General features: G+C 46.7%; 1 protein-coding gene across 1 annotated transcript in view; it reads left to right on the top strand.

Annotated features, from left to right (window-relative positions):
* TBC1D15 (TBC1 domain family member 15) overlaps nt 1–13,430 on the top strand; it is a 353,328-nt gene that overhangs the window by 239,784 nt on the left and 100,114 nt on the right. The window contains exon 10 of the mRNA XM_063927455.1: nt 622–716. Within this exon, the coding sequence (XP_063783525.1) occupies nt 622–716 (95 nt within the window). The remainder of the gene's footprint in view (nt 1–621; nt 717–13,430) is intronic.

Genomic DNA, 13,430 nt, shown 5'->3' with positions numbered 1-13,430 from the left:
TTTCTTTTAATTGAATAGAATAAAACTTCTGTGCAATGGTATATAATGAACCCTGCTCTTTATACAGCTCATTTAGGAAAAAATACTCATTGTCCTTCCCCTTCTAGCCAACTTTAGGCTTATCAAATGTATTCAAGGAATGAAAAAGCCTATTCAGGCATTGCATTCACATATTAAATGTGTATATTCTTTGTATTATGGGTAGGCAGACATTTTCTACCTCATTACATTAAATAGTTTTATTCAGCACTGGACAGGGTGATCAGATAGGAAAAGGGAGAAAGTCTTTTGAAGTAGAATAAAACCTCCAGTTTCATCCTTAATTCGATTAACCTTTTTTTCCCCCCGACATCAAGCTGTATAACAAAGATGGGAAATAATCATTTTCACTTGACGTTTTTATTAGGCCTTACTTCCACATGGTAATTAAAGTGCCATTTCATTGCATTGTCCATTGTTTTATTTTAGTAACATCATGGAAAGTACATTGTTAACGTGGAGTGTGGATTTTTTTTAACCTAAACACCCATATTTTGGAATTGCTGTTGTTTGATATTGTGGCCAAGGCGTTTGTGCATTAATAATCATTGTAATTTGAGTTATCCCTAATTCTTTTTCTAGGGATGAATATTTCCGAATGAAACTGCAGTGGAAATCTGTTAGCGAAGAGCAAGAAAACCGTAATTCAAGACTGAGGGATTACAGAAGTTTAATAGGTATTATTATTGTATCGTTTATTTATATGGTGCCACAAGGGTTCAGCAGCACCTAACAAAGTACATACACAAATGAGCAAAACAAGAAAACAATGACTTGTAGTACAAATACGTGGTATATTAACATTGCTGCATCAGGGGCAGGACACAGAAATAATCAAGGTGGCAGAAACTGAGTTAGGTGCTGTTTTAGGGAGTATGGCATAGAAAATAGTCTGAGAGGGAGAAGCACATGAGGGGAGAGGGCCTTGCTCATGAGAGCTTACATCAGGGAGGGGCAGACAGACAGGGGTGACACAGATGGGGTAGAAGTCAGCCATGTACAGAGGGTTAGGATGAGAGATGGCTGAGTTTGTTGAAGTTTTGTAGAGAGGTGGAGAGTGATAGTGAGAGGTAGAGTATTCCAGAGGTAGGGAGCACCACAACCAAAATCTTGGAGGCAGGAATGGAAGGAAGTAATCAGTTGGCAGGAGAGGCGGCATGAATTTGTGGAGTAAAGAGGGCGGATAGGAATGTAGAGGGAGGTATGGTCAGATATGTAAATGGAAGAGGAATGGGTGAGGGCTTTGTGAGTGTGAGAAGCTTGAATTGGATTTGGAAGGGAAGTTAACGTAGTATGCATGGAGAGAAAGATGAGCCAGGTAGCACTATTGAGCATAGATTGGATTGGAGAGAGGCATTTGTCAGGGAGGCCAGATAAGAGGAGGTTACAGTAGTCCAACCTGAAGATGACCAGTGAGCAGATGAGGGTCTTAGTAGCATCCAGGGTTAGAAAGGGTCTGATCCTGGAAATATTTTTGAGATTGAAATGGCAGGACTGTCAGAGGTACTGAATGTGTGGTTTGTAGGAGAGGGAGTAATCAAGGATAACTCCAAGACAGCATACTTGAGGGCTAGAGATAGTGAAATTGTGGGAGGCAAGGCTATGCTGGAGGGTGGGAAGAAGATCACCTCAGTCTTAGACATATAAAGTTTAAGTAAGCGCTGGGACATCCAAGAAGGGATAGCAGAGAGACAGCTGACGATACAAGTGAGGAGAGAGGGGTTATCAGCGTAGAGATTATACTGGAAGTTGACAGTGCAAATGAGCTCACCTAAATAGCATGTGTACAGAGAGAAAATTAATGGTCAAAGAACAGAACCTTGGGGGACACCCACTATTAAAGGCAGTGCGGGAGAGATGGCGTCATGAAAGGAGACAGAGAAGGAGCAGACAGATGTAGGACAGCCAGGATAGGGCAGTATCATGCAAACGAATGAAGTGAAGGATTTGCAGGAGAGAGAGGGTGGGTCCACAGTGTCAAAAGCAGCGTACAGGTCTAGGAGAATAAGCAGAGATTAGTGGCCCTTGGATTTGGCAGCATGGAGGTCATTGCATACTTTCATGAGGGCAGTTTCAGTGGAATGGAGAGGACAGGACAGAAATCAGACTGAAATGGGTCAAGCAGGGAGTTGGAGGAATGAAGTGCTGTAAGGTGTTTGTAGACATTAATTTCAAAGAGTTTGGAGGTAAAAGTGAGGAGAGAGATGGGTCGGTAATTGGGAGAGTGTTTGGATCAAGGGTAGGTTTTTTAAGAATAGGAGAGTCAAGGGCATGCTTGAAGGCAGAGGAGACAGTGCCTGATGAGGTGGGTAAGATGGGAACAGGCAGAAAGATAGAGGTAGCGGATGAGGTGGAAGGGGAGAGGGTCAAGTGGGGATGTGGTTGAGGGGAGGACTGAACGAGGGCCATTGCTCATCTCCAGTTACAGAGGAAAAAGACGTCTGAGATGGGGTGGGGTGGTCAGGGAAAGGAGGAAGCCGGTTGTTGAGGGTCTGACATATGTAGTCATTTTTGGATGTGTAGTAGGTGGCAAAGTCAAAGGCAGAGAGTGAAGAAGGGGGTCGAGGTGGGAGTGGGCAGAGGAGGGAGTGGACAGTGGCAAAGAAACCTCAGGGGTTCAATAATTAGGAGGAGATGAGGTTTTTGAAGTATGACTGTTTAGAGATGAAAAGGACAGTATTGTAGGATGAGAACATAAATTTGAAATGGAGGCAGTCCGCTGTAGAGCATGTTTTCCTCCACTGTTCCTCAGCGGTACGTGAACATTTTTGCAGATATCTGGTGAATTTCAAATGCCAAAGTTGAGGTGTTGATCTTTGAGGGTGAATAGTGGTTGCCGGCGCACCAGAGTCAAAAGCAGAAGTAAGGGTGGCATTATATAGGGAAGTCACTTGTTCAGTAAAGGAGAGAGAGAGAATAAGAGAGAGATATGAGTCCAGCTGGGAGGACAAGGAAACTGTGTTGATGGCCTCAACGTTACGCTTAGTGATGGTAGTAATAATAATAATTTTATGTATATAGCGCTCTTTCTCCAATAGGACTCAAGGCGCTTTACAGATACATAGCATAATATAGTACAGAGCAGCTTTTCATAAAATACAGAAGCATGTAGATACTAAAGGGACATTATGGAAATGCTTGAGTAAACAGGAAAGTCTTGAGTCTATTTTTGAAGGATTCTGTAGTTGGGGCCTCTCGCACTGTGCAGGAAAGTGAGTTCCATAGAGTCGGAGGTACATGACTAAAAGCTCGACCCCCCCCAGATGAATTACAGGAGATTCTAGGTACTGCTAAAAGTCCTTCATCTACTGATCGCAGTAATTGAGTGGGGCAGTATGGAATCAGAAGCTGCTTCAGGTACCTTGGGCCCTGGTCATTTAATGCTTTGAAACTCAGTAAGCCAATCTTGAAGATGATTCGCCATCTTACAGGAAGCCAGTGAAGGTAGTAGAAGATGGGTGTTATGTGACTAGAACGGGGCTGGTTGGTTAACAGCCTGGTAGCTGTGTTTTCCACCAGCTGTAAGCGGTGCAATTCTTTTTCTGGGAGACCAAGGTAGAGGGCATTACAGTAGTCTAATCGAGATGATACAAATGCATCTATGACTTTTGGCAGATCATCTGAGGGAATTAAGTGCTTGATTCTGGCTGATTCCTCAGGTGAAAGAATGAGAATTTGATTGTGGCTGATATATGATGTTTAAGTGTCAAGCCACCATCAAGGACAAAAGCAAGGTTCCACACATTGTTTGTAATTCTGAATCCCCAAGTGTAAGTCCAGTTGGTTAGCTATGCTGCGGTCTTGTCCTTTGATGTTGCGGTCCTATCATAAGAACCTCTGTTTTATCCGGGTTCAGTGGCAGCCAACTGGCACTCATCCACTCCTGCAGCTCAGCTAGACAGCCATTTAGGGTTGATGTTGGGTTATCAGTGCCCGTAGCAAAGAACAAATACAGTTGTGTGTCATCGGCATAGCAGTGGTAGACTGGCCATGGCGCTTGATTATTTCACCCAGCGGGAGCATGTATGCGGCAAAAAGCATGGGGGATAGAATAGAACCTTGTGGGACACCACATGGCAATGGCACTGATGGTGATGAGTATACTCCAGAAGTGTAAGTATCCTCCGACATCTAACATGTCTACTAGTATTTTGCAGTTCCATTAGATATTGTCTTGTGGTCAACATACAATAACCACTTTTGTCTTACGTCCTAGAGGATGCTGGGGTCCACATTAGTACCATGAGGTATAGACCGGTCCACTAGGAGCCATTGGCACTTTAAGAGTTTGAGAGTGTGGGCTGGCTCCTCCCTCTGTGCCCCTCCTACCAGACTCGGAGGAGCCGGTCACAGCTAGGGGAGCTCTACAGAGCTTCTCTGTTAATAGTTTATTTTTAGAGTTTATTATTTTACAGGGAGGCTGCTGGCAACAGCCTCCCTGCTTCGTGGGACTAAGGGGTGGAGTAGTGTCCGCCCTGCGGGGTCTGAGCCACTATCTCCGCTGACAGAACACTGAGCTCCTGAGGGGATCGAACGTTCCCCGCCACAGGGGATCGCTCACCCCGGCAGCATGCCACCACCCCCTGAAAGAGCCAGAAGATCAGTGGCGAGTCAGTCACCGGCCCCCCTAGCAAGCGGGGAGCCAATGTGAAGATGGCAGCAACAGGGTATGGAGCGCAGTACTAAATGCGCTCCGGGGCTCAGCGGTTCATAGTGCGGCGCTGTGAGGTGCGCCCTGAGCCAGCGCCCACACCCTACACTGACCTCTAAGCCAGTCAGGGTCCAAGGATCGCTGCCAGCATGATTCTTCAGGCCAGTATAATCTCCAGAAGAGCGGGAAGACAGCGCCTTTAAGGGGGCGGAGCTTCTCAGAGCGGACCCAGCAACGTTCAGCGCCATTTTCCTGCCTGCATACACGCTGTCCGTGAAGAGCAGTCCCTACACATCAACTCCAGCTATCTCTTACGGTACCATGGGATTGTAGAAGGGGGAGGAGGCTGTGTACAGACTGTGTAACCTATTAAGGTGCACACTCAGCGTTGGTTGGGGTCTACCGTTACTTTGAAAGCGCTGTGTGTGGGTTGGCTCCAATCTCTGTCTCTCTTGCCATTCTTGGGGGTGAAACTCTGTCTATCCTCCCCTGTGTGTGTGTGGAGTGTCTGGGGTCTCCATTAAGCTATGTCCAGGGACTCTGTGTCATATGCTGCAGAGGATATGTCCTCTCAGGATGATCTCATTCCATATAATCAGGATTGCACTGGTTTAGCGCAGATACCAGCAAGGGAGCCTGAATGGTTATCCTCTATCAAATCTATGATTTCTCAGATGTCTACTAGGGTTGCACAGAATGAATCTGCAACTCCGATTTTACAGAACTCTATGGCAGTTTGGTCCTGTTCTGTTACCTCAGGGCGCCCCTCTGTAGGTTCCCACAAACGTGCTCTTGCCCAGATTATGCAAGATGATACGGATACCGATTCTGACACGAAAGACGGTGATGAGGATGTGCTCAGGGGGGCCGCATCTCTTGCTAAAGGGGTGCAGTTGATGATAGAGGCTATTAGGGATGCGTTGAATATTGCTGATACAACACCTGAGCAGGTTGAGGAGGCTTACTTCACTGACAATAAGATAGTCTCGCTAACCTTCCCTGCGTCCAAGGAATTAACTTCTATTTTTGAGAAAGCATGGGAAAACCCTGAGAAATAATTCCAGATCCCTAGAATGGTTCTGGTTGCTTTCCCCTTCCCTGAGGAGGATAGGAAAAAAATGGGAAAACCCACCCATAGTGGACGCGTCTGTATCCAGACTCTCGAAAAAGGTGGTTTTTACCTGTTCCAGGATCTACCTCCTTAAAGGAGCCGGCTGATCTCAAAATTGATACTACGCTCAAATCCATATACATGGCTTCAGGGGCGATTCAACATGCCACTATTGACTGTGCATGGATTTCCAAAGCTATAGTAAAGTGGTCAGGCATGTTACTTCAGGATTTGGATACTATGGATAAAAGTAATGTTGAATTGTTTTTACGTAACATTCGGGATTCTGCAGGATTTATAGTGGAATCCATGAAAGACCTGTGTTCCATTGCTGCAGGGATATCTTCCATGTCTGTCTCAGCTCGTAGCGGACTTTGGCTGCGCCAGTGGTCTGCCGACGCGGAATCCAGGAGAGGTGTGGAGAACCTACCCTACACAGGTCAGGCTCTCTTTGGGGAAGCGTTGGATGTGTGGATCTCCGGGCTATGGCGGGTAAGTCGCCTTTTCTTCCCTCAGCTGCACCTGCTACCAAGAAACCTTTTTCTTCAGCTGCATCTCGGTCCTTTCGGGTTGCTAAAACAAGAAAGGCCAAACCGTCCAACACCTTCTTTAGAGAGGTCGACCAAAATCCAAGAAACCTGCTGCTGTGGGTTCTCAGGAACAGAAGCCTGCTTCAGGTACGCCAAAGTCCTCCGCATGACGGTGGACGGCGCGGCCTGGAGGTAGGGCCGGTGGAGGTGGGACTCAGACATTTCAGTCATGTCTGGGTGTCGTCCGGCCTGGATCCCTGGGTACAAGATGTTGTGTCCCAGGGATACCGGATGGAATTTCAAGATCTCCCTCCTCACCGGTTCTTCAAATCAGGCTTGCCAGCTTTGCCGGCAGACAGGGCTATCCTACAGGGAGCCATCCAGAAGAAGGTTATTGTACCAGTTCCTCCCCAGATGCAAAACAAGGGTTACTATTCGAACCTTTTTGTGGTACCGAAACCGGATGTTTCGGTCAGGCCCATTCTGAACTTCTGTTCAGAATGGGCCTGTTAAACTCCAGGAGGCAGTTTCACAGACTCCCTCCCGCGGACCGCACACGCTGTTACCTTCTAGCTCTAAGCCCTGGAACTCAGCAGCACCACCGCCCCCTCCTTACGCTGGCGCAGTGACACAAGGGGAGACAGCAAACTGGCCAGCTAGACAAGGGATCACTTTTAAATACCGCTTCATGTCCGCTCCCCCGTCCGCCCCTCCTGCCTCTACAAATGGAGGGCTGAGGGAGACATAGCGCGTCTGTCAATGGCCTATAACGCCGCCGCTTAAACAAAGCAGGATACTTCAAAGCGCCTCCTGCTGAAACGATCTATCGTGGCTAGCAGCTGCAGCTTCCCCTGCACCCGCCGAGACCTGGGCTGTATCCCCCACACGCCTCCCGCCGCCGGCGCTAGTACGAGGGCGCGGGGGGCTGGAACAACTGACAGGGGAAAAGAGCAGCAGTGGCTGCTCATACGCTGCTGCCGTATAACTTAATCCCTGGCAGGCTAGCAGCAAGCTCCCCCGCCGCTCCCCTTCTTTTATAGACCTCCCGCTGCCAGCGCAACAGTGGGGGAGACAATAAATGTGGAGGGAATGTATAGAAAACGAGCTGGGGCAGCCATAAAAGGGGGCAGAGTGACACTTTAGTGAATATATATATATATATATATATATAATTAAATATATAGTGGCGGCCAGTTTAAAACTATTAGAGGCGCCTAAAAGTTTCATATCAGAAGGTATACGCCCCCTTTAGACTAGTCAGGCTTCCGGACCAGTCATAGCAGAGGAACAGGTTTTGTTATGATAGAACACTGCTCCCTCTACTGAAAATTTTATATATTAGGACTCTGCTGCAATGGATTTTCAATGTACTCTAACAAAGAGTTGGATATATATTTTCAAGGGACTTCTACACAAAAGATCCCGACTGGATCACAAACCCGACCCCAGAACTGAAATACAGTTGGGTGTGCGAGGGTGGCAACGGCTGGTGATATTATTCTTCTTCTTATTATTATTACTTTATTTTTTTTTATGCATGGGTCCACATTTACCTTGACCTTTAATAGGATTACTGAGACTGGCCAGTCGGATTTAACTGCTGTAATGACTTAATCCCCTGCTGTATTGTTTGAAGACAATAGCCGAAGGGTTTATGCTAATAAGTCATATTGTGCCTATGCGCAGAAAACTAGTCGAGATAACCAGGGACTCATCTGTAGTATATAAAGAAAATATCCAGCTAGATGAATCCGGTGTACCTTTAATATCCATCACCCATTACGGTCTTTCTGTTCCTATTATAAAGGTGGAAAGCACTGAGAAGCGCTCTATGGGGTGCGGCTTCAAATGTTAAAAGCACTTACCAAGAGCTTATTATGTGTGCACAAACTGTAATAAGATCAGCGCTAGTTTGGGTGACTCCCGGGATGCGTTTCCTGTTTAGTTAAAGGCGCTCAACACTGGAGAAAGGTTCCGCCAAAGATTTCAAAAGAAATATCAGATTATCAAAGACCATGGAGGTATTCTGATTTAACTTAATCCCTCCTGCGCAAGCATTATGCAATGTGAGCAAGGCGTTTCAAGGAACCCTCCCCATCTTACACGAAGGAGGAAGAGGGTCTTATAGTTGAAAGGGCGAGATAATTGAGTCTGCCTTAGTTCAGGAGTTTAGATTCCCTTATAGAAGCGGTTATGGAGATCCTAAACTTCCTGACGTAAGGAGTTAAGGAACCAGAGTGTTTTTCGATTTATTCGTATCCCTCTCCTCGTTGACAAATGTCACCTATGCCTAACGTGACCGCCTTAAAGGATATGTCCTGTCGCAGGGTGTACACTGCATTAAAATCACATTTTATAACAGCACATTTGTAGCATGGGCTGGGCGTAAGAAAGTCGCCTGGAGGAAATTTCTCAGCGGAGCATATTCGAGAATCAGCGACTTATATGTGCCAGACTTCAAGGGTCGCTAGTAACACAGCGTCCCGCATCTCTGTTTCGGCCATTTCCACTAGAAGAATTTTATGGCTCAGAGAATGGGTAGTGGTCTACGATTCCAGGAGTAGAGGCTATTCCATTTTGGGGGTTAGATGTTATTTTAGGAGTTAGACAAGTGGATTTTGCAGGCAACTACAGTGAAATCTACCTTTCTACCTACTTCTTACTCGAGCACCACTTCACACGTTAGTGGAGGTTGCTCGGGACCAGTGTTTAAGTTCATTCGATCGCTGTCGTACCTAGCCAGAAGACAGTCGACACCACAAAAGCAGGACAAACCTATGACATGAGGGTCTCCCTGCTCACCTGGGGTCCACCTTGGGGACGTCTGGGTCAACAAGATATTTCCCAGGGTTACAGGATAGAGTTGGAAGAGTGTACGCTCAGGCTGTTTATTAACAAACGCGAGGGCCTAAGGTGCCCTTTGCGAGCAGGAGCGTTACAGAAGGCAAATTCAAAGACTCCTGCATACAAAGGCTTAAGTCGCCAGTCCCTGATCCTCACTGAGGAACGGGATTTTATTCAAAACTTTTGGTAATGCAAAATACCTTCATATTCCGATTCGGACCCCTCACCAAGCTTACTTAAGATTTGCACCGGTGTGGGATCACTACCGAATCAGGGCCCTGCCATTAGGTCTATCATCAGCCCCAAGACTCTTTATAAAGATCATAACAATAGTGATGACAGGATTGAGACAGTTGGGGGTCACGATCATACCTTATCAAGACGATCTACTGATCAAGACCTCTTCACAGAAACAGCTGATAAAGGATGCTCAGCATCTCATCGAATTCTCATTCAACATGGGTGGATTGTGAACTTCCAGAAATCCAACCTCATGCCAACTCAAAGGAGTCAATTCCTCTGTCTCATCTTGGACACTATACAATTGAGACTATTCCTACCAGAGCACTAGATCCAGGACCCACAAAGGTTAGTGGCTCAGGTACTGAGGACACAGATGGTTTCTCTACACCTCTGTGTGCCACTTCTAGAGAAGAGGGTGGCGTCATTCACAGCGCTCCGGTACGACAGACTTCATTCCCGACCATTCCAGATGACACTCATTGCTCAGGGAGCAGATTCGCACTGGCTTCTACATCGAAGAATCCAACTTCCACCACGCATACGAACCTACTGATTCGGTGGTCGTTGCACAAGAATCTTGCAGCATGCAATAGGTTCGGCATTTGGGATTGGAGGATCCTGACAACGGACGCCAGTCTCAGAGGTTGGGATACCGTCCTAGTGGTACAAAGTCCTAACGGTTTGCAGATTCAGGATGGAATAAATCCAGTCAGTTATTGCGGGCTTAGAACATGAAGGGCAGCCTGCCCAAATACATTCTCGAACTGAGAGCTGTTTACAATGCGCTTCTCTTAGCCGCAGACCTAGTCATGGGTCAACACTTAAAGATACAGTCGGACAATGTCACGACGACTGCTAACATAAACCATCAAGGAGGAACAAAGAGCAGGAAGGCGTTAAAGAAAGCCACAAAGATCTTGTTGTGGGCAGAAGGGCGAAACATCATCCTCTCGGCAAAGTTTCATTCCAGGTGTGGAAAACTGGGAAGCAAATGATCTCAGCCGCCAGGACATGCATCCGGGAGAGTAGTGACTACATCCACGGATTTTCGACAGGGGGGTGAGGAGATGGGGTCTACCTCTAGTCGATCTAATGGCGTCTCGGCGAAACCATCAGCTTCCCAGATCTGTGTCCAGGACAAGATATTCAGCAGCAGAAGGAGTGGACGCATTAACACTTCCTTGGTGTTACAGGAGGGTTTATATTTCTCCACCTTTCCCACTCATACCCAGGGTTCTGAAACGGTTTAACCGAGAATGAGTATGGGCAATTCTAATTGCACCAGATTGGCCCCACAGGAGTTGGTACTCAGACCTGCGAGGGTTACTAGTGGAAGATCCTTGGCGATTACCTCAAAGGGAGGACCTGCTATCTCAGGGACTGTTCCAACACCCAGACCTGCATAGGCTGCGTTTAACGGCGTGGTTATTGTAACCCGGATCTTAAGAAACAGAGGGATACCAAGAACGGCCATTCCTACGATGATTACCGCTAGGAAGCCGGTCACAGCCCTGCACTACTACAGGATTTGGAAGAGGTACATGGATTGGTGTCAACACCGTGGGTGGAATTCGGCGAACTTCCACTTATCCAGACTTCTACTATTCCTTCAGACCGGTCTAGATGTAGGACTGAGACTGGGCTCTCTGAACGTTCAAATTTCGGCTCTCTCCATCCTATGTCAACAAGCAGTTCGCATTCTTGCCAGAGGTTCAAGTTTTTTTACAGGGGGTTCTGAGGATACAACCCCCTTTTTGTCCTACAAATGCGCCATGGGACTTAAAAATTTGGGTTGGAATTTTTCAGATATCCAACGTTTGAGTTGTTGGCAAGAACAGACCTGATCTATCTCTTTTGGAAGGTCACGTTCTTGCTTGCCTTGTTTTCGGCCAGGCGGGTTTTCTGAGTTGGGGAGCCTTATCGTGTAAGAGTCCTTTGAATGTCTCATGGGGTTAGAGCAGAACTCCGTGCAAGAACAGGTTTCCTTCTTAAGGTTGTTTCGGGGTTTCACGTAAACCAGTCACTTGTGGTCCCATCTTTCCGGGGTCTCGCAGATGGGGACGTGTCCTTGGATGTGGTCCGAGCTTTACGGGTATAAGTACAAGTTACGCCGTCCTTCAGAATGTCGGACCATTGTTTGTTCTTTATGATGGGCCAAAGACGGGTTGGCCAGCATCTACGCAGTTTTCGTACAGTGAATTCGACTTGCCATTGGCAAGCTTATATTTCCTGTAGCAAACAGGTTCCGGTTCAGACAGGTGCTCCTACCAGATCAGTGGGTGCCTCGTGGACGGCCGTCAGAGGTGTTTTCACTACTCAACTTTGCAGAGCGGCGACGTGGTCCTCAGCCCACACATTCGCAAAATTTTACAAGTTTGATGCCCTGGCGTCCGGACGCTCTAAATTCGGACGTTTAGTTTTGCAGGCCACTGACAGCACTCCCTCCCTGGGGGATAACTTTGGGATGTCCCCTACTGTATAAGACTCCAGTGTCCCCTAGTGGATGAAAGAGAAAAGAGGATTTTGGTACTTACCGATAAATCCATTTCTCTGAATCCTCTAGGGGACACTGGACGCCCGCCTCAATGCTGTCAACCTGCTGTGTTCAAGGTTCTTGTTCAAACAGTTCGTGCAAACAGCGTTAGTTTTTCTGTTAACAGTTTCTTGGATGCTGTTTGATATATGGTACGGTTCGGTTCCTCGCCATGTGCTCTAGTATCATGTCCTGTTCTCTCGGTCAAATTTTCCAAACTGAGGGATGAGGGATGTGAAGGGGGAGGAGCTGGCTGTGCAGACAATGCTAATTTTTAGATTGTGCCACACCTCCGGTTGCAAGCTTCACACCCCTACTGTATAAGACTCCAGTGTCCCCTAGAGCACAGGTTCTCAAACTCGGTCCTCAGGACCCCACACAGTGCATGTTTTGCAGGTCTCCTCACAGAATCACAAGTGAAACAATTAGCTCCACCTGTGGACCATTTAAAATGTGTCAGTGAGTAATTAATACACCTGTGCACTTGCTGGGTTACCTGCAAAACATGCACTGTGTGGGGTCCTGAGGACCGAGTTTGAGAACCCCTGCCCTAGAGGATTCAGAGAAATGGATTTATCGGTAAGTACCAAAATCCTCTTTTTCCAGGCCTACTGCTCCACATTCTCTTTTCCACTTGCGCAGGCTATGCTGCCCTAAACAGTTCAGTGTGTACGGCCAGCCGACATCTCGTTCAGTCGGTCATGCCATTACCCACAGTCCAGGATAGTCCTAGTGTGTACCCAGCCTAAGAGGGTGAGAGTAGAAGGAGGTACACATTTCTATTGGCAGCAGCGACAGTGTGAGAGTGGGAATAAGAATTTTGATGTCACATAATAGGAGAGTTAGCAGCTCAAGTGATCTAGTCAGAAAAGCTGTTAAGGAACTGGTGGGGCCAAATGTATTAAGCCTTAACAAGAGTATTTGGGGAACATGTACTAAGCAGTGATAAAAGTGGAAAAGTGAGCCAGTGGAGAAGTTGCCCATGGCAACCAATCAGCTGCTCTGTATATGTTTATAGTATGCAAATTATAAATGTTTATTTATTTATTTATTATTTATTACCAGTTATTTATATAGCGCACACACATTCCGCTGCGCTTTTACAGAGCATATTTGCCCATTCACATCAGTCCCTGCCCAGTGGATCTTTTAATCTTTATTCCCTATCACATGCACACACATTCACACTAGGGTTAATATTGTTGGGAGCCAATTAACCTACTTATTTTTGGATTTGGGAGGAAACCGGAGTACCTGGAGGAAACTCGCGCAAGTACGGGGAGAATATACAAACTTCGCACAGTTAGGGCCATGTTGGGAATCAAACCCATGACCTCAGTGCTGTGTGGCAGTAATGCTAACCATTACACCATCTGTATTACCCTAAATGTTACGTCAATGCTGATTGGTTGCCAATTTTATCAATGCTTAGTACATGTCCCCGATAGTGAAGATGGATAAAGAGTGATAATGACCAGC

The sequence above is a fragment of the Pseudophryne corroboree genome, chromosome 6, assembly GCF_028390025.1.
Source record: "Pseudophryne corroboree isolate aPseCor3 chromosome 6, aPseCor3.hap2, whole genome shotgun sequence".
NCBI lineage: Eukaryota > Metazoa > Chordata > Amphibia > Anura > Myobatrachidae > Pseudophryne > Pseudophryne corroboree.
This window is presented reverse-complemented; position numbering and strand designations above follow the sequence as displayed.